Source organism: Squalius cephalus (genome assembly GCF_949319135.1).
Source record: "Squalius cephalus genome assembly, chromosome: 1".
NCBI lineage: Eukaryota > Metazoa > Chordata > Actinopteri > Cypriniformes > Leuciscidae > Squalius > Squalius cephalus.
Window position 1 is genome coordinate 46,047,639 of NC_137122.1, and position 22,281 is coordinate 46,069,919.

Consider the following 22,281-nt stretch of genomic DNA (forward strand, 5'->3'; position numbering starts at 1 on the left):
GCACACCGAAGCCTGAATTGGACAAAAAGGTGTAGACTGAGCTATTTAGACATATTTGGGAAGTTATTGAGTCCAAGAGCACACTGCTGGTTCATAGTGAAAAGTATTATTATTTTTCAGGGGTTGTAAGACATAGTAGACATTCCAATGTTGCCAGTTTAAAAATGCTCTTAAATCAGTTTTACACATAAAGAAATGAAGATCTCTGGTTGCACTCTTAAAGCAAAACCAGGTTAACTACTTAGTGTTGTATTCAAACCCTAGTTTGTGAAATCAGCTATAAGAGTCTCATGTTGCATCAGAGCCGTAATTTTGTGTTTTTCAAATTTATCTTTAAATTGTTGTTTTTATGAAAGAGCATCCTCTTGGTTTGCAGTAGAATCTCTTTTGGTCGCAAGAAACGTATTATCTAAAACAGCTTCTGGACAGAAGTACTACTGACTAACTGAAGTTCATATCCATCTGAATGATGTCATTAATGTGGCCTAGAGTCAGTCATGAACTCGCTTAACCACTTATTCTTTCCATGTCTCTTCCCCTCTCTTTTCTACTCCCTCTTTACTTTTTTCATGCAACCCTTTTATTATAAATTGTTATCTGTTTGTGTTTCTCACTTTGTCTTTCTTGCTCTCTCTCATCCCACTGGATAAAATGATCCACCATCCTGGTTGGTTTTTGTAGATCATGTCTTGTAGCCGACTGCAGCATGCCAAAACAATACACTCATTTCTTACTTTTTCCATTTGGTTAAGAGTTGAAAATTCAAGGTCTCTCAGTCATATACCATAAAAAGCCAATAACGTTGTATTAAATTACATAATATTGAGTCACTGTGGAAAAATTGTTTAAGTCAGCCCAGGCCATAAAAAAAGAGATAATTCCACATGAGTATGCAGTCCTCAGCAGAAATATGGGACAGTACTGTATCATTAAATACCAGTCAGCAGATTTCCACTTCTGGGGGCATTTTTGTGTGTGAAAGTCATTCAGCAGTGCTACTTTTCTGGAAGAGGAACCTCATATATACACAGTGGTTCACTGATCTAGCAGAAGCCTTTAATATGCTACAGTAAATATATGCAGTGTAACAATGAGTGAAAACTCTACACCTCATGAAGCACAAACAAAACAAATGTAAATTGTTTGTACAATTATTCTTATGTGAATTTATTTTGATTGAATTGAATGGAACAATTTCAGTAAGAGTGGTTTTACAAGTGATTTACACAAATTAGTATTTCATGAATGAAGTCCAGTGAATGGCCACCTTGAGCTCATGCATGTTTATAAGTTTTGTTTATTAGAAAAACAAGCTCAAGCCTCCGACACAAACTTAGTAGTACAAGGTGTTGTAGGATTTTTAACCAATGAGATTTCACTGTGAGCAGGGATAGTCAGGGCTGCAAAATAGAAAGCAAGCAACTCATTTTGTCATTAACATTCATTGCTTATATACGTCTGGCAAGTTTGGAGTTCTCTAACTCTCTTTTTTGTGACGTTCAGGGCATCTCCATGACCCAGAGGATCAGCCCATGCTCGAGCTTAGCTAGCAGCACAGCGTCGCCCCCTCCAGGCAGCCCCTGTTCTACGTTGCCCGCTGGAGCCCCGGGTAATATGGGCACCCGAGACTGTGCTTACGGATCCATCACGAGCCCCACCTCCACACTGGAGAGCCGAGACAGTGGTATTATTGGTGAGAGAAGTTCTGTAGCTTATTTTAGGAATAGAAATTAAATTTCATTAGTCATCATTAGGTCTTTTTTAATCATTAGGGCTTTTCACACTGCGCTTAACCCCGGGTTATCGTCGTTCTAAACACCGCCTTCAACCCAGAGTAAAGGAACGTTTCATACTTGTGATTTCATACTATTTCATACCTTTCATACTATTTAGTTGCGGGGTTAGCACCGCTTTTTACCTGGGGTTATGAAACCCTGCTCTGGAGATTAATGCAGTTAACTCCGCATTGCGGTGCCAAACTTGTACAGTGTGAAACATTGCACTGTTAAGGGGGTCGCACACCGGACGAGAAGCGCCACATCTTTAAAATTCGAACCCATTATTCTCTATCAGTGTACACACACCGGCGGCGCCATTCAGCGTCTGTCCGCCCAGCTACGGCTCAGGACCTTGTTCAAAATCGTGCGGCGCCACAGAGCGCCATTTACATAGTTTTATATTAAATTTACATTTATTTGTCTCAAATCGTCATTAATGTATACTGACTTCACCCTGTGCTGCAATATAAATTTAGTTTTACATTCATTTACAGAAATCAGCTGCATGGATGAAAACTGCTGATGTTATCGAATTTTCAGGTGGTATTCTCAATTCATTCAGGTAAAGTGTTCAGACTGCAGACTTAGCAACGATTGTATTTAATTGTACAGAACAATCATAACATAGTACAGACATTATCTTAATTCCATAATGTACTTAAACATAACAATATTGCTGGCCATAAACTGAGAAAATGAGCGTCCGGTGTGCGATACCTCGAGTTGTCCTAGATGCGGCGCGGCGCTGCGTTTCTCGTCCGGTGTGCGACCCCCTTTAGAATGTTACAACTAGATGCTTAGCAACCGACCACCAATCGCGTGCCTTATATTCACGTTCTTTGGGCAGTCATGGAAACACTGCGCGATGTAGCCTATATAAACAGTCGTTTCTGTGTATGATAGGAAAGATGTCAAACGGCGATGGAAAACGCGACAATTGGAGTAAAGAAGAGACCGTTTCATTTTTACTTTTTATAGTTCAAAAAGTCAGCAATGTGTAATATGAGGCCGTGCAATGCTAGAGCCTTTATGTAATGTCATAGATTTTTCCATAAACCTAACTATCTGGGTCGTCTCCAATCAACGTTCCCTATATAGCTACCTGGGTCGTCTCCAATCGACGTTCCCTAATGTCTCCAATCGACGTTTAATATATAGTCTACCTAACTAACTTGCTTCCCTAACTAGCTTTCTTCCTGCGCAGGAATAATCGACAAACAGACTTCAGAAAATGTCCTTTAAATGCTTTAATCCCGGCCAGGAGATCTTCCCGAGCAGCTCTCAGGGAATCTCTCCCAAGAAGCAAGGCCGGAGGATCTCAGACAAATTCCATTGAGAATCCCACCAGCTAACACGAATACAACAGTTTTTATAGAATAGGGAGGTATGGCAAAATTATATGAATTTGATTGGTTCTTCATATGCAAACCCTTCTGTTACTAGGTAAAGCAAACTTTGTTTTAATGATTACTTTATTGTTAATCACAAGGTTCAAATTTAGTCATCTGTCTAGTTTCAATTCCCAAATTTGTTATTTATACACTCACACGACCAAAGTAAAATGGGTATGGCAACACAACATACAACATTCTAAAACACAGAACAGAACGTTTTAGTACATTGTGTTTCAAAGTGTTATCATGTTAGGCCTAAAAAGAGAAGTAAGGTTATATGTTAGAAACATGGTTAGTTTAATATACAGTTTACTATTTTATCTATTAAAAATCCACCACAGTAACATGTCACATGCTAAGTTTGTCCAGTCAGTTGCACTGACACTGCAAATACGCAAGTAAGTACTTTAACCCGGGGTTTAGGAATGTGCAGTGTGAAACGGCAGCTTTTAAATACCTAGGATTAACTATTAATCCCGGGTATAGAATTAGCAGTGTGAAACGTGAATAAGATTACCCAGAATTCCATTTATCTGGGGTTTAGTATGACCCAGGGTTAACTATTTCAAGTGTGAAAAGCCCTATTGATGTACATAAACATAATGATCGCTCAATGTCGGTTTAAAAAATCTCATTGCTTTCTTGCAGCAACGCTCACAAGTTACTCTGAGAATGCTGAGCATGGAGGTAAACACAGCGAAAGCTCACGGGGCAGCCTGAAACTCTGGCAGGCACAGAAGTCAATGGGTACAGACTCCTTTCTTTATCGGGTGGATGAAAACATGGCCGCCTCCACATACAGCCTCAACAAAATCCCAGAGAGGAGCCTGGAACATTCCATCTCTCACTCCGCCCACTCCATCCCCCTCTACCTCATGCCCCGCCCCAATTCTGTGGCTGGTAAGTTTCTGCACCTGTCAAATGTTGGCTAATGTATGTTCAGAATAGTGTACACACTAGTGCATTGCTTAATGCTTACTTTGCTGTATATACATGTATGCAGGGCCATCCTTTGGGTCCCACCGGGCCCCACACTTGCGAACTGACCGAGGGGGACAACCACCCTAACCAAACTCTAACAAAAATAGCAATACAAGTGTATTTATATTATTTAACTGTAAGATGGTAGAAACCTCCATATTATGCTGAGCTAGTCAAGACTCAGTCCAGCGTTCAAATCCTGTTAGTTACAAACGCTCATATTCATCTTTCACGACGTGTGAATATTTAGAGTCAGCTCTGTGTGCAGCTCATTCAGCTGAGGGTCTTTGAACACTTCTGTTCATGAATGGTGAACTGCAGAGACAGGAAATATCCCACATAATGCAGACCCTAAAAGTCAACAGACACGTGTTTCCAATTCCCTCAAAATGTCAAGGTCAGTAAAAGCACATAGTGATTACTGTGAGAGCTATAGACGTGCCCCTCTTTTCAGCTTTATGGGCCATTTGAGCTCTGGAGCGGCTCCTAGCTCCTGATGCCGGCCCGTTAATACAAAGCAAGGACATCTGTGTGAATCTCCTCCAGGTTTTATGAAGGATTTGTCGTTTGTGCTGCTGGTTTTGGATCCATATATTGTCAAACTCAGTAGTTTGAGCCAAAGCTCAGTTCCATGCAATGTAGATTTTTTTTGTTTACTGTCGACTTTGGATTTTTGAAGGTTTGCTAGAAGGAATTTCCCAGATACGGTAAATTAAATGGTTAGAAAATGAAAAGGAACGTCTAAAATCTGATTAAATAACTCATGCTTAATAATTTAATTAATTTGACGAATAAAGGTTAACAAATTATATTACTTCATTCTTTATAATCTTAAAAAAAATGTTGTTGTTGTTGTTGTTGTTGTTGTTGTTGATGATGATGATGATGATGATGATGATGATGATGATGATGATGATGACGACGACGACGACGACGTCGTCGTCGTCGTCGTCATCATCATCATCATCATCATCATCATCATCATCATCATCATCATCATCAATTAATTCATTCATTTATCTTTGAATAAATGGCTATGAAGTAGTTCCAGGTTTACATTTACATTTCAATACATTTACCACACTCTTTCTGAGCTGTTATAAAGTTTTATATTGATAGAACATCAAAGTGGCATACAAAAAGCATCATAAAAGTAAATAATGATAAAACTCAATTAAGTTTGATGTGTATAAGATTTGAGAAGACACAAACCTGCTCCCAGCATGCACCTGAGTGAAGACAGCTGCAGCAGTGAGTGAATGACGTGATCTGTTTGTTCATCCATCTTCGCATCTGTCTGTTCTTGTACTCTCCTCACCTTACCTCTCTCTCTCTCTCTCTCTCTCTCTCTCTCTCTCTCTCTCTCTCTCTCTCTCTCTCTCTCTTACACCTGATTGTCTTTCTTACTCATGCATGCTCACCTCTCAAACTTCATCTTTCTCATTCTATTCTGTCACACTTTTGATTTCTTTCTCTCCTCAACCCACCCACTCATTCCCTCTCCTGCTCTCGGTGTGAGTCTCAGTCCATCTTTCATCACATCTTCCCCTTTCAAAACCTGTCTGATCTCTGAGTTCAAGATGCATTTGATTATTCTTTCAGACAAAAAGACTTGACATGTTCTCCTGTGTTCACTTCCTGTCACATATTCACACATGCACCCTCATATATGTACATAAAGCACACAATACGAGGAGTTTAAGAGATTAATGTACTGGCATATTCACATGTGGGTGGTTGCCAGGGTTTTGCTAGGGTGTTCTTGGTGGTTTATTACTGGCACAAGTTAAAATAACCCACTGCCAAATCTTCGGAATATTCTGGCCTCAAGAAATGGCTCAGGATTCTTCCCTTTTAAAGACTAAAGGTGCGGACACTATACATTTTGCCGGCAAAAAGTCCATTGTTTATTATCAATGGCGTGTCGATGTTTGAAGCACAACTCACAGAGAAATCAACAGATACAGCGTTCTGTTGGGCAATATTGCAAATCTGTGAGGGGAAATCTTTCACCCGCAAAATTCCTGATGATGTGCATTCCTATTGAAATGACTGGATTTCGCCCGCAAACATTTGCAGAACAATGGTAAATGTGAATGCACCAGTGTTTTTAAGGTAAAAAAAAAATGCATGTCTGATCACTTAGAATTATTTAGCATACATTATTGTATGTTTATAATCCATTTTAAAATATTAAGTGAGGAAATGAACAGATCTCCATGTTCAATCAAAGTTTAGAGATGTAGATATGAACATGCTCAGACATTTGGTGTAAAATGCAGACGTGCTTTCTGGACCAGCGCCACGTGGGGCTGTAAAAAAACAGTTTAGTGATGAGAGTCAAAGTCATTGTGATGCAGTTCAAGCGGCCGTAAATCCAGCAACACAGTCATGCCAGCCAGACAGTCTGCAGTGCAGATGGAGAGGGTGGGGTTGGGCAAGACAAAAGCTGCTGTCTAAATAGCATTTTTTTTTTTTTTTTTTTACTATGATAACCATAGTTTTAGCTGGCTCTAAGTATCTTAAAGTCTTTTTTTCCCTATTGTGACATACAGTATTCAAAGCTTCTCAAACTGGAAAAAATGTAGGACGGGACTTAGGATCATTGGATTGTTGTGGTTTGTTATTGCTAAATTGTCAATTTTGATTTCATGCTGACCTTGAGGCCTGTTCAAACCAAGAATGGTACCTATAAATATAACAAAACTAAATTAGTGTCCACACTAAAGGAAGATAACATTGTTTATTGTAAGCATACACTGCAGTTATTTTGACTGCCACTTTAAATGCCCTTTTAATGTCTGGTGGATTCTGATTGGCTGTCAAGGTTTTTATTGTTAATCAGCTTTTAGAATTAGAAGAATTATTATCATCCTTGGTATGAACAGGCCTTTATGCGGATGGAGATCCTCCATGGTTTTACATTTTGTAACATTTAATTGTATAATCTATAAAAAAAACAGAAATTATAGCTTTAGAAACTTTGTAAGAGCAGCTTTCCCAGCTTGCTTAAAGTCTGCGCACTTTGTTTCAATCAGCTCTCAATCACGTTCCCGCTCAAACATGGGCTCTGAGGAGAGTTATATTACTGAACTGTTGATCTACACATGGACACCAACAGGAAGTTGTCATTTGTAAATGTATGTGCCATGGTTGTTTTTCTGAAATCTGTCTTCAATTAAACATATTATAGGAGAACGAAAGACTCTCCTTAGTGTGTTGCACCTGGCCCCTTACATGGCTGGTGGCCTGTCGTCCTTAGCATCTGTGCTAACCCTGCCACAATAATGTTAGCTGTTGTTAAATAATTAAAAAGCTCTCTCCAGATGCTTTGAGATCAGTTCTGTGGCCACCCACAGTGTTCTTAATATTCTCGTGCATCAAGCCGCCATGAACTTTCCTCCTCATTAGCAATGGAAAAAAAGGCTCAAAATTCATGCACGCATCCTCATGAAAGCTAATATTCACAAGCTAAGCAAACACAAGCTCTCACACAGTTTGTCAAAGGGTTTGACCCATTTCAAACTACAGATTGGACCATGGTATTACCATGTTTTTTGATATTGCTATGAAATACCACTGCATTCTTGGAAAATACCTATGCCTTAATTTGTAAGTCACCTTCATTTTTTTGAATAAAAGCATGTATTAAAAAGCATGTATTGAATAAATGTAATACATATATTATGGATTATTAATTCCATATCCATTAACCACCATATTATATATCCAAGTACTATCTGAGGTAATTATTTTACCACTGTAAATGGTTTATTAAACAAAACACTGTTACATTTACTTCATAGCTAATGTTGATACATGTCAGGTAAAATTAAATTAAATCAGGTAAAATAATGAGAAGGCAGGTATTTTAAAGCCAGCGGGAACTGATGATAACCAACAGTACAGATTCATTATGCTGTTCAATTCTAATGCAATATTTTAGTTCAGTGTTGAATTTACTTAATTGGCATAAATATTTTAAATATAATATTGCCCAAGCATCAATACACACACAAATGTAAAGTGGTTATACAAATATTATTTTAAAAATGTAATAATTTTAAATAACATTGAATATTTTACATAAAGCTAATATTTAATATATAATATAAAAACATTTTAAATAACAGTATTGTTTTCTCTCTCTCTCTCTCTCTCTCTCTCTCTCTCTCAGCCACTAGTTCAGCTCACCTGGAGGATCTTGCCTATCTGGATGAGCAGAGACAGGCTCCACTGCGCACGTCTTTGCGGATGCCACGTCAGAACTCCGGTTCCAGCCGCTCTGGACAAGCGGACATAAGAGGTGTGTACGTTATTTCTAGATTTTGTGCATATACGTGATCACATGTACCTTTTTCTCTTTGTGTTATCCACAAATTATTGGTGCGGAAATTGGCAAACTTAAAGCAAATGCACTAATTAAAAAGCCATTGCTGTCACAGAAAAAACATCAAAGACAGAATAAAGTTTTTGGGAGATTGTGGGAAGTTGTATGTGGAGTGATGAATGAACATGAGTTGCATGGTGATGCTCGAGTGGTGTCTTTGAAAATCTGCTAAGAAATATAATTATAAATGCATCTCTACCACAGTGAAGCATGGAGGAAGAGACTGTGTCTTTTTATCTTCTGGTATGTGTGAGATACTTCACTGTGAAAAGTCATTTAATGCTTTGGAGTGCAGGAGAATATTGCAGAATGGCTTGCTTCCCACAATTGAAAAATTGTTATCTAAAGAGGAATGATCAGATATTATTTTCACCAAGACAAAGTGGAACAACACTGAGTCTTCTTCCTGTAAAAAACTGTCTGCAAGTTGGGGAAGGCTATTCTGCGCTAAGTTACTTTATCTACAGTATTTGTGCAATTCTTGCTAATTTTCCAACCAGCGATTTGTGATTAAAGTGGTTATTAAAGGTTAATAAAAGACCACAAAAAATGTTGCCATTTTTGGCTTGGCCCGTTCTTTTTGCGTGTGTGTGTGTATGTATGTATGTATGTATGTATGTATGTGTACATAAAGTTTATGAGAAACATAAATCCAGTCAATCGTGCTACACACAACCTTGATTAACATTATGCAGTACAGCCGGGTTCACACTGTACAATATTGGCCACGATTTGGCTGTCTGAGACAAATTTTGAGAATCCTAAAAGATTCCTGTGATCCTAGGCCAAAATCTGACATCGCTAGTTGGACATGTTCGCTGACAGCTGATTAATGACCATTGCGATCAAATTTGACCTCAGACAAAATTCTGCCAGTGTCAGACGTTTAGACACCGTCTTGCAGTGTGGCTTCTGCTACGACAACCGTCAAATCAAAAACCAATAGGAGCGCCAAACCTGATGACAATTAATGAGACAACCACAAACCACCACTTGCTCCACACACATCGTCTTCATTTATTCCATTTTTCTTTTCAAGACAATCCATGATCATAATTAACACTAGAGATTTTTGTTTGCTAGCCTCCATTTCAGTGTAAATTCTGCTCAGTCACTGAACGCATCACGGATAGATGATGTAAAACTCCGGATGAGTCTTCTTGCATGTGTCCGTTTTTTTTAACGCGTCTTGATTGTCGTGAAGTCTGACGTTAATGACAACTGAGATTCTACAGTGTGACATGGCTTACAGCGGGGATCATGTTCATACAGCCTGACAGGCAACAGTTGTAAAAGTCTTTTATAAATCATGTGCTTAAGTAACTTCAGGAAAAACTAAAATAGAATTCTACGAAATGGCAGAATGTCCCTTTTAAAAGTAACCTCTATAATGTAATGTTAATTATATTGATGTGCATGTGAACCTTGCGTCTCTCACATCTGCCCTCCGCAACACACAGCATGTGCCATCAAAACCCTCAACACACTCCACAGCTCTTCCGTGGATCACTCCGCCGCCCTCCTCGTCCTGCTGTTCTTTGTTTCCCCTTTGGACTGCCTTGCCATAATCTGTCTCCTGTCCAGATCGAAGTATTGACTTCCTATTAGCACTAGCACTGGCTCATCTGTCAGAGCTCAGCCTGCTGTCTAAAGCTCACAGTCAAGGCTCCACACCTCCTAAATCAGCACTGGAGTTCTGGGTTTCCTCTCTGACTCCAACAGCTTGAGTCACAATTCACCAAACAACCTGTTTATTTGAGGAGGTGGAGGTGGACTCTATCCGTGTGGTTAGTTATAGTGACATGATGCTCAAACTGTACGTCAGACATAAGGTATCCGAACTTAACTACTGTAGATAGTAATTCTAGCACACTGTAGCTAATGCCATAATTTTACCGCAATTACAAGCAGGTTCTTTCATGTATAAGTATAGCACCCCTTCAGAAGACATTAAGAGCCATTTCCACCAGTAATAATGATGCTTAATTGTGGAAAACATCCAGGGAAGTGAAGGCACCCTAGCTGTGCCATGAAAGGAGATTTTAATGTGTGCCACTTAAACGCTATGGGTTAAATTTTTCCTTTCATCTTTTCTTTATTTATAACCTTCCCAGCTTTAGTTCTTTATGGTCATTTTACTGCTCGGCTGCCCTGGTTTCTATCTATCTTTTTCTTTGTCTCTCTTTCTATGTTCCAATAGTGTCGTCTAGCATCCAAGCTCAGCACATGTGCTCATAAAGGTCACCTCGCCCTGCGTAACCCCGCCCACCTCCTTATGCTAATGCACAGATAATTAATTCACATGTTATCTGGCTAATTAATAGTGCACATGCACATGGGGGGATAAATAACCTCATAATATGCTCCATCACACTTGTTGCAGTATAAGCCTATACAATCAGGAAATTATATAGCCGCATTGAATAATTTATGCTAATTGTGTTGACGATGCTTTAAAACGACACTTGCCTTGAATGTTATCAGTAATTGGGATTAAATGTTTGTGTAGTTAGGCTTATGATATGTATAAGAGTAATGAAGATTATAACTGAATGTGAATATTATATAGATTATATAGGATTTTTAAAATGAATGTTAATAATTTATTGCAAGCAAATGTGGTGGATTAACATGATAATGAATATAAATTTTGCTATGTGCATGGTGGCAATACATTTGACAAATAATCTATGAACAAAAGCAACAGTTATCCTCAATGGTGGGTTCCGGTAAGCATGGCAACTGCTCAGTGACGGCTGCTCTCCTGTTCTTGATGCGTGGAGGCTTATTTCAGATGTATTTTCTGGCGTACATTAATGGCTCAAAGCACCCTTTCGACAACCACTGATTTATGGTGTTTCACACTGCAGCTTCGACTTGCGTAAGCTGCCAGATCTGGCCTTTTTCAGACAAAGCATCTCCCCCTGCTGGTTAAAAATGATTACTGCAATGTGCAGAGCTTTGAATTTGGAAATTACGGCCTGGTTTCACAGGCAGGGCTTTGATTAAAGCTGCAGTCGGCAAGTCTGGCAGATTGAGGGGACTTAGCCAAAATTCTGAATGTTTACAACTCTCATGCCCCTCCCCCACTACCAGCAAGCATCGAGTTCATGCTCGTCAGTTGTGTGCACCAGATTGTCTGTGAGCGCGTCCGTCTCTTCAGCATCGATCAACACCATGGACTCGGAGGTAGGCTTCCCTGGCTAATCTACCCATAGATAGCAATAACCGAGGAATTGGAAGCTTGTTAGTAGATTTTCTCTCCGATATCACGCTTCGTACAATCCAACACACCTGCGAACTTCAGGCGTGTGCATGTGATATTGTAACGTGCGCGGGGGAGGCATGTGCACAAACTGTGATTGACAGTCAGATCTCACACAGCCCTGCACTGATTGGACCAGAAGAGCCGGGAGCGGTGGATTTTTGCAAAACAAATAACAGGCTCCAGGTGGAGGTAGAAGCGTGGGTTTTTTTCTAAAACTGGCTGATTTATGTTTTTATGTCGGAGCATAGTGTCGGTTTCAGTGAATATGATCAAAAAAATCTTGCCGACTGCAGCTTTAAGCCAGGATTAGGCCTTAGTTCAATTAGGATATTTAAGTAACTTTTATAATTGTGCCTTAGAAAAAAACATTACTGGTGTGAATCTTGAGACAAAACGATGACAGTAACATATTTTGAGAGATGTCAGTGCAAGTTGCTTTCAGTTATAACAGCTCAAACATGCATTTTAGTCTGGGACTAGGCTTAAACCTTGTCATGAAACTGGGGGAATATTGTGAAACTTCAGCTTTGATGGATAAAATCACTGTAAAAAGAAATGGAAGGAAAAAATAGGCTTTGGGTGGGATATTGGAAAGTTTTTATGTATAAACCTGTTTAATTTAGTACATTTCCTAATGTTTCCCATGATGCAGTGCGCTTTGCTCCATACCGGCCACCAGACATCGCCCTAAAGCCACTTCTCTTCGAGGTGCCCAGTCTGATGCCTGATACGGTTTTCACCGGTCGAGATTGGCTGTTCCAGGAAGTTGACGTGTGTCTTCGCAGCAGCGAGCCCACTGCCAATCAAGGTGTCGTTATTGCCGGCAACGTAGGCTTTGGCAAAACGGCCATCATCTCTCGCTTGGTGGCTCTCAGCTGCCACGGCATCCACATGAGACAGATCACCTCTGACAGTCCACACGCCTCACCAAAACGTGAGTGGATTCGTTTAAAAGAAAATCGCATCATTGTCTGTTAGATGCTTAAAGCTCTTAAAGGAATATATTCCTATTAAAGAGATAGTTCTCCCAAAAATGAAAATTTTGTCATCATTTACTCACCCTCAAGTTGTCCCAAGAAGATATTTTTAAGAATGTTGGGAAGCATACAGTTGACGGTAGCCACTGACTTCCATAATCGAAAAAATAATACTATGGAAGTCAATGGGTGCCGTCAACTGTATGCTTCCCAACATTCTTCAAAATATCTATTTTTTTGTTCAACAGAAGAATGAAACTCGTACAGATTTGGAACAACATGAGAGTGAGTAAATGATGATATAATTTTTTTTGAGTGTGAACTATCCCTTTAATAAACATCTAACAGACAAACTAGTTCAAGCAGCAACAAAAAAAAGTGGTCTTTATTTACTGACCATTGTGTTGTGACATCAAACCTGTATGCTGTTAGTTTGTCTGTGAAACAGAAATCAAAAGGTATTACTCCACAGCTTTTCAATCACAAAACAACTGTCAAGCTTCAAAGCAGGTTTATTGTTATGGTAATTGGTTAACAGGACTAGTTACTGATACTAGTTAATATTTGATAATATATTTAAATTATATGAAAATTTTATATATATATATATATATATATATATATATATATATATATATATATATATATATATATATATATATTTATATATTTATATATACACTCACCTAAAGGATTATTAGGAACACCTGTTCAATTTCTCATTAATGCAATTATCTAATCAACCAATCACATGGCAGTTGCTTCAATGCATTTAGGGGTGTGGTCCTGGTCAAGACAATCTCCTGAACTCCAAACTGAATGTCAGAATGGGAAAGAAAGGTGATTTAAGCAATTTTGAGCGTGGCATGGTTGTTGGTGCCAGACGGGCCGGTCTGAGTATTTCACAATCTGCTCAGTTACTGGGATTTAGGTCAGAGGAGAATGGGCCGACTGATTCAAGCTGATAGAAGAGCAACTTTGACTGAAATAACCACTCGTTACAACCGAGGTATGCAGCAAAGCATTTGTGAAGCCACAACACGCACAACCTTGAGGCGGATGGGCTACAACAGCAGAAGACCCCACCGGGTACCACTCATCTCCACTACAAATAGGAAAAAGAGGCTACAATTTGCACAAGCTCACCAAAATTGGACAGTTGAAGACTGGAAAAATATTGCCTGGTCTGATGAGTCTCGATTTCTGTTGAGACATTCAGATGGTAGAGTCAGAATTTGGCGTAAACAGAATGAGAACATGGATCCATCATGCCTTGTTACCACTGTGCAGGCTGGTGGTGGTGGTGTAATGGTGTGGGGGATGTTTTCTTGGCAAATGCCACGGCCTACCTGAGCATTGTTTCTGACCATGTCCATCCCTTTATGACCACCATGTACCCATCCTCTGATGGCTACTTCCAGCAGGATATTGCACCATGTCACAAAGCTCGAATCATTTCAAATTGGTTTCTTGAACATGACAATGAGTTCACTGTACTAAAATGGCCCCCACAGTCACCAGATCTCAACCCAATAGAGCATCGTTGGGATGTGGTGGAACGGGAGCTTCGTGCCCTGGATGTGCATCCCACAAATCTCCATCAACTGCAAGATGCTATCCTATCAATATGGGCCAACATTTCTAAAGAATGCTTTCAGCACCTTGTTGAATCAATGCCACGTAGAATTAAGGCAGTTCTGAAGGCGAAAGGGGGTCAAACACAGTATTAGTATGGTGTTCCTAATAATCCTTTAGCTGAGTGTATATGTCATATTTATATTAAAATCTATATTGTATATTTATAATATTTCCCTTTATTATTTAATTTTTTTTAATTGTCATATCGCACCATTTTTATAGTATACTGTTTTATTTCATTACTAAGTGCTTTCAAATTCAGCAATATTGAATATTAAAATCCGGCAAAGTGTTCACATCCCATGCATGCCACGTATTTCTCTCAGATGGCGACACACTTCCTTTGAGCCAGCCTCAGTCCGCTCACGGCACTCTGGCCGGTGGGAGCAGCTGTCCTGGGACGCCAGAGATGCGGAGACGCCAGGAGGAGGCGCTCAGAAGACTGGCTTCTCAGGTGCCAACTAATATCAACATAATCAACAGAGCCAGGCATATGACCAGCCTGCCTCTCAATCTCCCTCTCTTCTCTTCTATTGATTTATTATCTCTCTGTGTTCCTGTCTTCCTTTGCCTTTATTAAATTGCTCCTCTCTCTCTTTCTCTATTCTTTTTAGCACAAAGGTTTATTGCGGTTCTGTTGCCTTATCAAATATTTATATGCACAGAGTCTCCCAGCACAGCCATTAGATATACTCAGAGCTTTGCATTGCTAATGATGACAAGCTTTTGAAACATACACACACACACACACACACACTGCGTGATGAAGTGAATCCAGGGGAGAAGCAGTTTTATAATATTGGAATAAGGCCATCGATGCACTCAAACTACGTCATGTTTTATGCATTAATAAAACTTTGAATCTTTCTCTAGTTTTAAATTCATTGTGTTTTTGAGCTTAAAGCAGTGCATGCACTAAATCCCCGAGACTGGAAATGTTTTGTGCGTTTGTGTGCATTTCTTTTTGTCTAAATCTACATTTAACAGGAGTCTAAGCACCTTTACTCTGTTATATGTATCACTGAGTTGTGTTTGTCATGTATACAGTAGTAGTGCCTGATACTCTATAATGAATACAGTAGTGCTGATATAGCTTTTAAACAATAGTTCAAAAAAGAAGTAACTTGCACTACCGTTCAAAAGTTTGGGGTCATCAAGATTTTTAAAAATGTTTTTCAAAGCAGTTTCTTGTTCACCAAGGCTGCATGTATTTGCTGAAAAATACAGGAAAAAACAATAATATTCTGAAAAAAAAAAAAAATTAATGTTATAATTTAAAATGTCATTTATACCTCTGATTCTCCAGTCTTCAGTGTCACATGATCCTTCCGAAATCATTCTATGATGATGATTTGCTGATCAAGAAACATTTATTATTATTATCAATGTTGAAAACAGTTTTAATATTATTATATGCTTAATATTGTTTTTATTTTTTTAGGATTATTTTATGAATAGAAAGTTCAAAAGAACAGCATTTATTTGAAATAGAAATCTTTTGTAACAATTTGAGTCTTTAATGTCACCCTTGATCACTTTAAATCATTTCTGAATAAAAAAAAAAAAAAAAAAGTACTGACCCCAAACTTTTGAATGGTAGTGTACGTTTCACACGTAATATTACAATATTGAAGTTACTTTATTTTTGCTTCACCAATGAAAACAACATTCCAAACAAAGCTGTATGAACCATTGGAATTTTATTCCTGAATGAATCTGTTGTCTTAATTATTCAGTGAAATATCAGCACTTTTGGAACAATGTTTGACCAATCAAATTCAATGATGGATTTGAGAACTTAATGTTGCTAAGCAAAGGTAAAAACAAGTTCTCAGCCCAATTTAAATGTGTGCTTATATCTGCTCTCTCGTGTGCTCCTTCCCTCTACTGTAGGTGGTGGCGTACCATTACTGTCAGGCCGACAACGCGTACACCTGCCTGGTCCCTGAGTTTGTGCATAACGTGGCAGCGTTGTTGTGCAGGGCTCCTCAGATGCAGGCCTACCGAGATCTTCTGCTCCGCCAGCCGCACCTGCAGAGCACACTCAGCCTGCGCTCCTGCGTCCAGGACCCCTTCACCGCTTTCCGCAGGGGTCTGCTGGAACCTCTGGAGATCCTGCAACGAGGTACGTAAATGTGTTCATGCATACTCGCATACTTGTTCGTACACGTGCATGCATGTAATATTTAAAACGTGCAATATTTACAGAGAGGAAAATTGCCTGTGAGGAGAATCTCATCATCTTGATTGACGGGTTGAATGAGGCAGAGTTCCATAAACCGGATTATGGAGAAACTATTGTTTCCTTCCTCTGCAAAACCGTTGAGCGTTTCCCTCCTTGGCTCAAACTGGTGGTCACCGTCAGAACGACACTACAGGTCTGCATCCCATCCATCCATAGCAATCATTCTTTCTTTCCATTTACGTTTTTACTTATTTGCTCTGTGCTATTTTTTTTCTCTGTATCTAAGGACGTGACTCGTCCGTTGCCGTTCCACCGTATCTCTCTGGATCGTCTGGAGGAGAGTGATGCGATAGACTCGGACCTGCAGGGCTACATCCTGCACCGGCTGCACTCCAGCCAGGAGATCCAGAACAACGTAGCGCTCAACGGCAAGCTGGACAACGCGGCCTTCACCAAACTCAGCGCTCATCTGAAGAGTCTGAGCCGGGGCTCCTACCTCTACCTGAAGCTCACACTGGACCTCATTGAGAAGGGCTACCTCGTGCTCAAAAGCTCCAGCTACAAGGTCAGGGGTCACACAGATGCCTCCTTTATTACTAAATACATCATAGGAGTGATACTTCATGCATACAATAAAAAAATACAAATTAAATGAAATAACAGCTTTTCAGTGTTATTTATGTACTATTTTATTTTATTTTAGCTTTTTAGAGTTATGTGGTGATTTTTATTTTATTAAAAAAGGAAAAGAAAAAAGACAGTTAGGAAAGACAGTAAACAATAAAATTCACAAAAATAATAGCTTTTCAGTGTTGTTATTTTTATTTGATTTATTTTTATTTATATATTATTTTAGCTTTTCAGAGATAAGTGCTTTTCAGTGTTATTTTATTTTATATATTTTTATTTTAGTTTTTCAAAGATATGTGTTTTTATGTTATTTTTATTTTATTTATTTGTAGTTATGTATTTTTATTTGAGCTTTTCAGAGATATATGTAGTGTTAGTTTATTCATTTTTATATATATTTTATGTTTATTTTATTTTATCTTTTTTAGATTTATATGTGTGGTATGATTTTATTTTATTTCAGCTTTTCAGATTTTTATGTTCTGTATGTGATATGACTTTTGTTTTGTTTCATTAGTTTTTTTCATAAAATAATAGGGGAATTAAAATCCTTTTAGAATTTTGTCATTTAAAAGCATATATTTAAAATTCTTTTAAATGGCAACGACTTGAATATGAATATGAATATGAAGCATGAATATGTTTCAGCTTTTTTGTGTATATTTATTTAATTTTTTTATCGGTTTGTGTCCAGGTGGTTCCAGTGAATCTGGCTGAGGTCTACCTGTTGCAGCTGAACATGCGTTTCCCAACTCAGTCGTCATTCGAACGCGTTCTTCCACTGCTCAACGTGGCCGTGGCTTCTCTACACCCGTTAACTGACGAGCAGGCCTACTGCGCCGTGAACGCCAGCATGGTGCGTGGAGCCACCCTGGACTGGGATGATTTCCAGCAGAGGTCTGAACTCCTGTCGCCTTTCCTGGTGAAAAGACGCGATGGAACGCGCATGTTCGTCCACCCCTCGTTCAGAGAGTGGCTCATCTGGAGAGAGGATGGAGAGAAGACCAAGTTCCTCTGCGACCCCAGGTGAGGAGCTCAAGGAGTCAGAATGTGTGTCTTTCATCAAAATGTAATGACTTGATTCCTGTTCCAAATTTTGTCTATGGAAATCCTGTTGCACTCACTACTACATTACAATACTGAAGTAAATTATCTTAAACCATGCTCTTGTCTCTTTTCCCATGATTCTTTAGGAGTGGCCACACACTGCTTGCTTTCTGGTTTTCACGGCAAGACAGCAAACTTAATCGACAACAGACCCTCGAACTTGGCCACCATATTCTCAAAGCTCACATCTTTAAGGTTAGGCTAACTATAACAACTACAACACTTCTGATGTTTGCTAAATTGATACCGTCAATCTGACTAGAGCAGTATATAGTAAATGATTTTGGTAAAGATTTATATCATTACCAGAAATGTATTGCCAGTTATGATGTTTTTTGTTTTGTTTATTAACACCAATGTCTCTTGGACTCAGGGCCTGAGTAAGAAGGTTGGGGTTTCCTCCTCAGTGCTGCAGGGATTGTGGGTGTCCTACAGTACGGAAGGGCTCTCTGCAGCTTTGGCTTCACTTAGAAACCTCTACACACCCAACATCAAGGTATAAAAAACAGACAGTCACAGAAAAAATGAAAATATTAGCAAACACATGGTTTAAATTTTAGTTTTTCATACACTACTGTTCAAAGGTTTGGGTTGGTAAGATTTTTGAAAGAAGTCTCTTATGCTCACCAAGGCTGCATTTATGTGATAAAAAATACAGTAAAAACAGTAATATTGTGAAACATTATTGCAATTTTAAAAAACTATTTTTATATGTTTAAAAATTATTTATTTAAAATGAATTTGCCAGCATTTATTTCAAACAGGAATGCTTTGTAACAATGTAAAAGTATTAACTGTCTTCTAATCAATTTAAAGCATCCTTGCTAAATAAAAGTATTAATTTCTTCTTTTTTTTATCTTAATGGCCCAGTTGTGTACATTTTGTAATATCTTATCAGCAAGAAATTGTTCGATGTGAGTACAGTAAAATATGCTTGTTGTTATAACTCTGTTTATTTTTTAATCTTCATCTCTTTCTCTAGGTATCTCGGCTGCTGATTATGGGTGGAGCTAATGTGAACTATCGTACAGAGGTGTTGAATAACGCCCCCATCCTGTGTGTGCACGCTCACCTGGGATACCTGGAGACTGTGGCTTTGCTGCTGGAGTTTGGGGCGGATGTGGAGGGTGTTTCAGAGAGCGGGCTCACTCCGCTTGGCTATGCAGCCGCTGCGGGTCACCTACCCATCATCACTGCCCTCTGCAGCAAGAAAGCAAAGGTCAGCCATGATATGTCTAGATAGAGACTGATAACCAATAGGAACGCAAGTCTGTTTTTCAATTATCAAAGTTTCATCTCCGTTTCTCCTCTCTCTCTCTGTTTAGGTGGATCACCTGGATAAGAACGGTCAGTGTCCACTGGTCCACGCCGCCCTGCGGGGTCATCTAGAGGTGGTGAAGTATCTGGTGCAGTGCGAGTGGAACACAGACGTACAGCCGGCCGGATCCTTCAGCAAGAGCCATGCAGTGCAACAGGCCCTCATAGCAGCCGCCAGTATGGGCTATACAGAGGTAAGAGTTTTTTTGTTTTGTTGGAAAGACATTAATACTTTCATTATTCAGCAAGAATGCACTAAACTGTTTAAAAGTGTCAGTTAATACAGGGGTTTTCAAACTTTTTGTGTGTGTGGACCACTATTTGTAATCAAGAATTTTCGCGGACCACCTCATAATACACATAATAAAATATGTCTACACAGAGTCCTACCTGAATTAATCTGCACCTCTAAATAGGCTTACTAGCTCTAAAACTATCATTGGTCATCACATCAGTACAACAGGCTTGTTAAAAGAAAGTTTACTGCACAGTGCACTGTGCACACAACGGCTGCCACATATTTAATTTATTTATTTACTCAAGCGCCCGAGGGCATAATCAGGTTCATTTGAACAACAGGCTTATTTCCATAGCAATGGAGTATGAAATCTATACAGTAATAAGAACACTGGAATATAGTCAACATTTCAATACTTTTGGCCATTTTAGGCAGGGTTGCCAACTTTTCAGTTTAGCTCGGAGTGAGACTTCTCCGACGGGGAGGGAGGGGGGGGGGGGGGGGTAACTGGGGGGGGGGGGTCAGGCAGGGGCCACTTGTGCTTTTAGGGGGCACACCTTTAACATTCATCTTAACCTATTTTCAGTATTATTTCAAGTCATTTTTCACCATGTCATGCATGACTGCAATCTCTAGAAAAAGCTAATAAATAATATTAGCTAAGCTAATAAAACAATTTCAATTCAAATGAATGTTTCATTATGTTTAATTGTAGTGTGATATAATGATTAATAATAACACATTTTTAGCATCTAAGCACATCTAGGCACTTTTTTACACCTGGGGTGGGCGATATGGCAATAATATCACAATTTTTGTTTTGTTTTTTCAGAAAAAAATCACGATTTTATCATGATTCTTTTTCATGTTGGTTTTACTATTTTGCATGTGACTGAGCATTACAGCCAAACTAATGTCCCTATTTTAAAAACAAAGCCTTATAACAAAATATAGGTAACAAAATATAAAATAAAAAAGAATGGCAGACATTTAGGCCAAAGTGGCAAAGATAAAATCTTTGTCACTATTTTCTTTGTTATTAAAAATTAAGAACAGAGATACATATTACACATACACAACTTAATATACAAATGAAATAAACAGTGCTTTATTTTTTCAGCTATAGGTGAATTTAACAGTAGAATTGAAGAAAGTAATTAAATGGACAAATATGAAAATAAAACACAACAGACTTAAAGTTCTCAGTCAAGAGCAGTGAATGATTTCCTCTGTGTGTTTTGTTGTTTTATTAACATTAACGGCATAGTTCTCCCCCCAAAAAGTCATAATTTACTCTCTTAAGTTGTTTTAAACCTGAATAAGTTTCTTTCTTCTGTTGAAAATAAACGTTATTTGAAAGAATGTCAGTAACCAAACAGTTGATGTACCCCTGTGACTTCCATAGTATATTTTCCTACTATGTATGTCAATGGGGACCAGCAACTGTTTGGTTTTGGGTGAACTATGTCTTTAAGAACAAGCGGCAGCATGTTTATTATTACGGCTACTGTCTCTTTAAGAACTGCACGCGACGCGTCTAATATACACGCATATGACAAGCAGATTTAAATTAATTTTCTCTGTTTGTTTTCACTTTAGACATAACCAACTTTGTTTATGTAAACATTGTCTGTATTTGACAGTATTAGCGCAATATAAGACTCAAAAGATAACTTTTAGTCCAGTAACAGGCTTTATGTGCGCGTCGAGTGTACATACGCGCTCAGTAAAGCGCATATTTGAACAGCGCATCAGCAGCGAATGACATGTTTAACCGGCAAGGCTTTAAAGCACATGCAAATAATGAACTTTTGTGAACTGCAGTGTCCCGTTCCTCTGCGTTAACATTTGATGTGAATATACGTCGTGCTGCAGTGTAGCCTATATGAAGGCGCCGCAACTGATAAAATGCGCAGTTGTAAGACTTTCCCTCTCTGCCGTGCGTGCGCGCGCTATCGGTTGGTTTGGACGACAGTCTCTGTCTCGCATGCGTGCTTGCTCTAGGTTCTGGGAGATTTTTAACTAATTTTCGCCATAACTAGTGGTCCATCCAGTAGTTAAGAGCCTGAATTGTTTATAGTAATTCTGAAATTTAGTGCACATGAGTGAAAAAAAAATACAGCACAGAAGAATGTCTATTTTTGCGTGAGATTTCTTTGTTGAGCGTGAGAGCGTGAGATTGAGGCTGAATGCGTGACTGTCACGCGAGATGCGTGAGAGTTGGCAACCCTGTTTTAGGGGATTATTAATCTTCAGTTTTACAAGTCCTCAAAAAGTGAGTTTGTCCACTTAACAGCACATCCGCAAAACATTTCAGAAACGCGAGATCAAGAAACTAACTGGAAATTAAAATAATAACAGGCCTTATTATTCATTC

General features: G+C 38.9%; 1 protein-coding gene across 3 annotated transcripts in view; it reads left to right on the forward strand.

Moving 5' to 3' along the window:
- The window catches only part of tanc2a (tetratricopeptide repeat, ankyrin repeat and coiled-coil containing 2a), a 153,477-nt gene that overhangs the window by 118,454 nt on the left and 12,742 nt on the right, over positions 1-22,281 (forward strand). For all 3 annotated transcript variants that reach the window (XM_079868302.1, XM_079868301.1, XM_079868303.1), the window contains 13 exons: positions 1,504-1,693; positions 3,821-4,072; positions 8,331-8,459; positions 12,464-12,745; positions 14,753-14,880; positions 16,320-16,551; positions 16,635-16,804; positions 16,898-17,176; positions 17,936-18,267; positions 18,435-18,543; positions 18,722-18,844; positions 19,332-19,568; positions 19,675-19,860. In XM_079868302.1, coding sequence (XP_079724428.1) covers positions 1,504-1,693; positions 3,821-4,072; positions 8,331-8,459; positions 12,464-12,745; positions 14,753-14,880; positions 16,320-16,551; positions 16,635-16,804; positions 16,898-17,176; positions 17,936-18,267; positions 18,435-18,543; positions 18,722-18,844; positions 19,332-19,568; positions 19,675-19,860 — 2,649 coding nt within the window. The remainder of the gene's footprint in view (positions 1-1,503; positions 1,694-3,820; positions 4,073-8,330; positions 8,460-12,463; positions 12,746-14,752; positions 14,881-16,319; positions 16,552-16,634; positions 16,805-16,897; positions 17,177-17,935; positions 18,268-18,434; positions 18,544-18,721; positions 18,845-19,331; positions 19,569-19,674; positions 19,861-22,281) is intronic.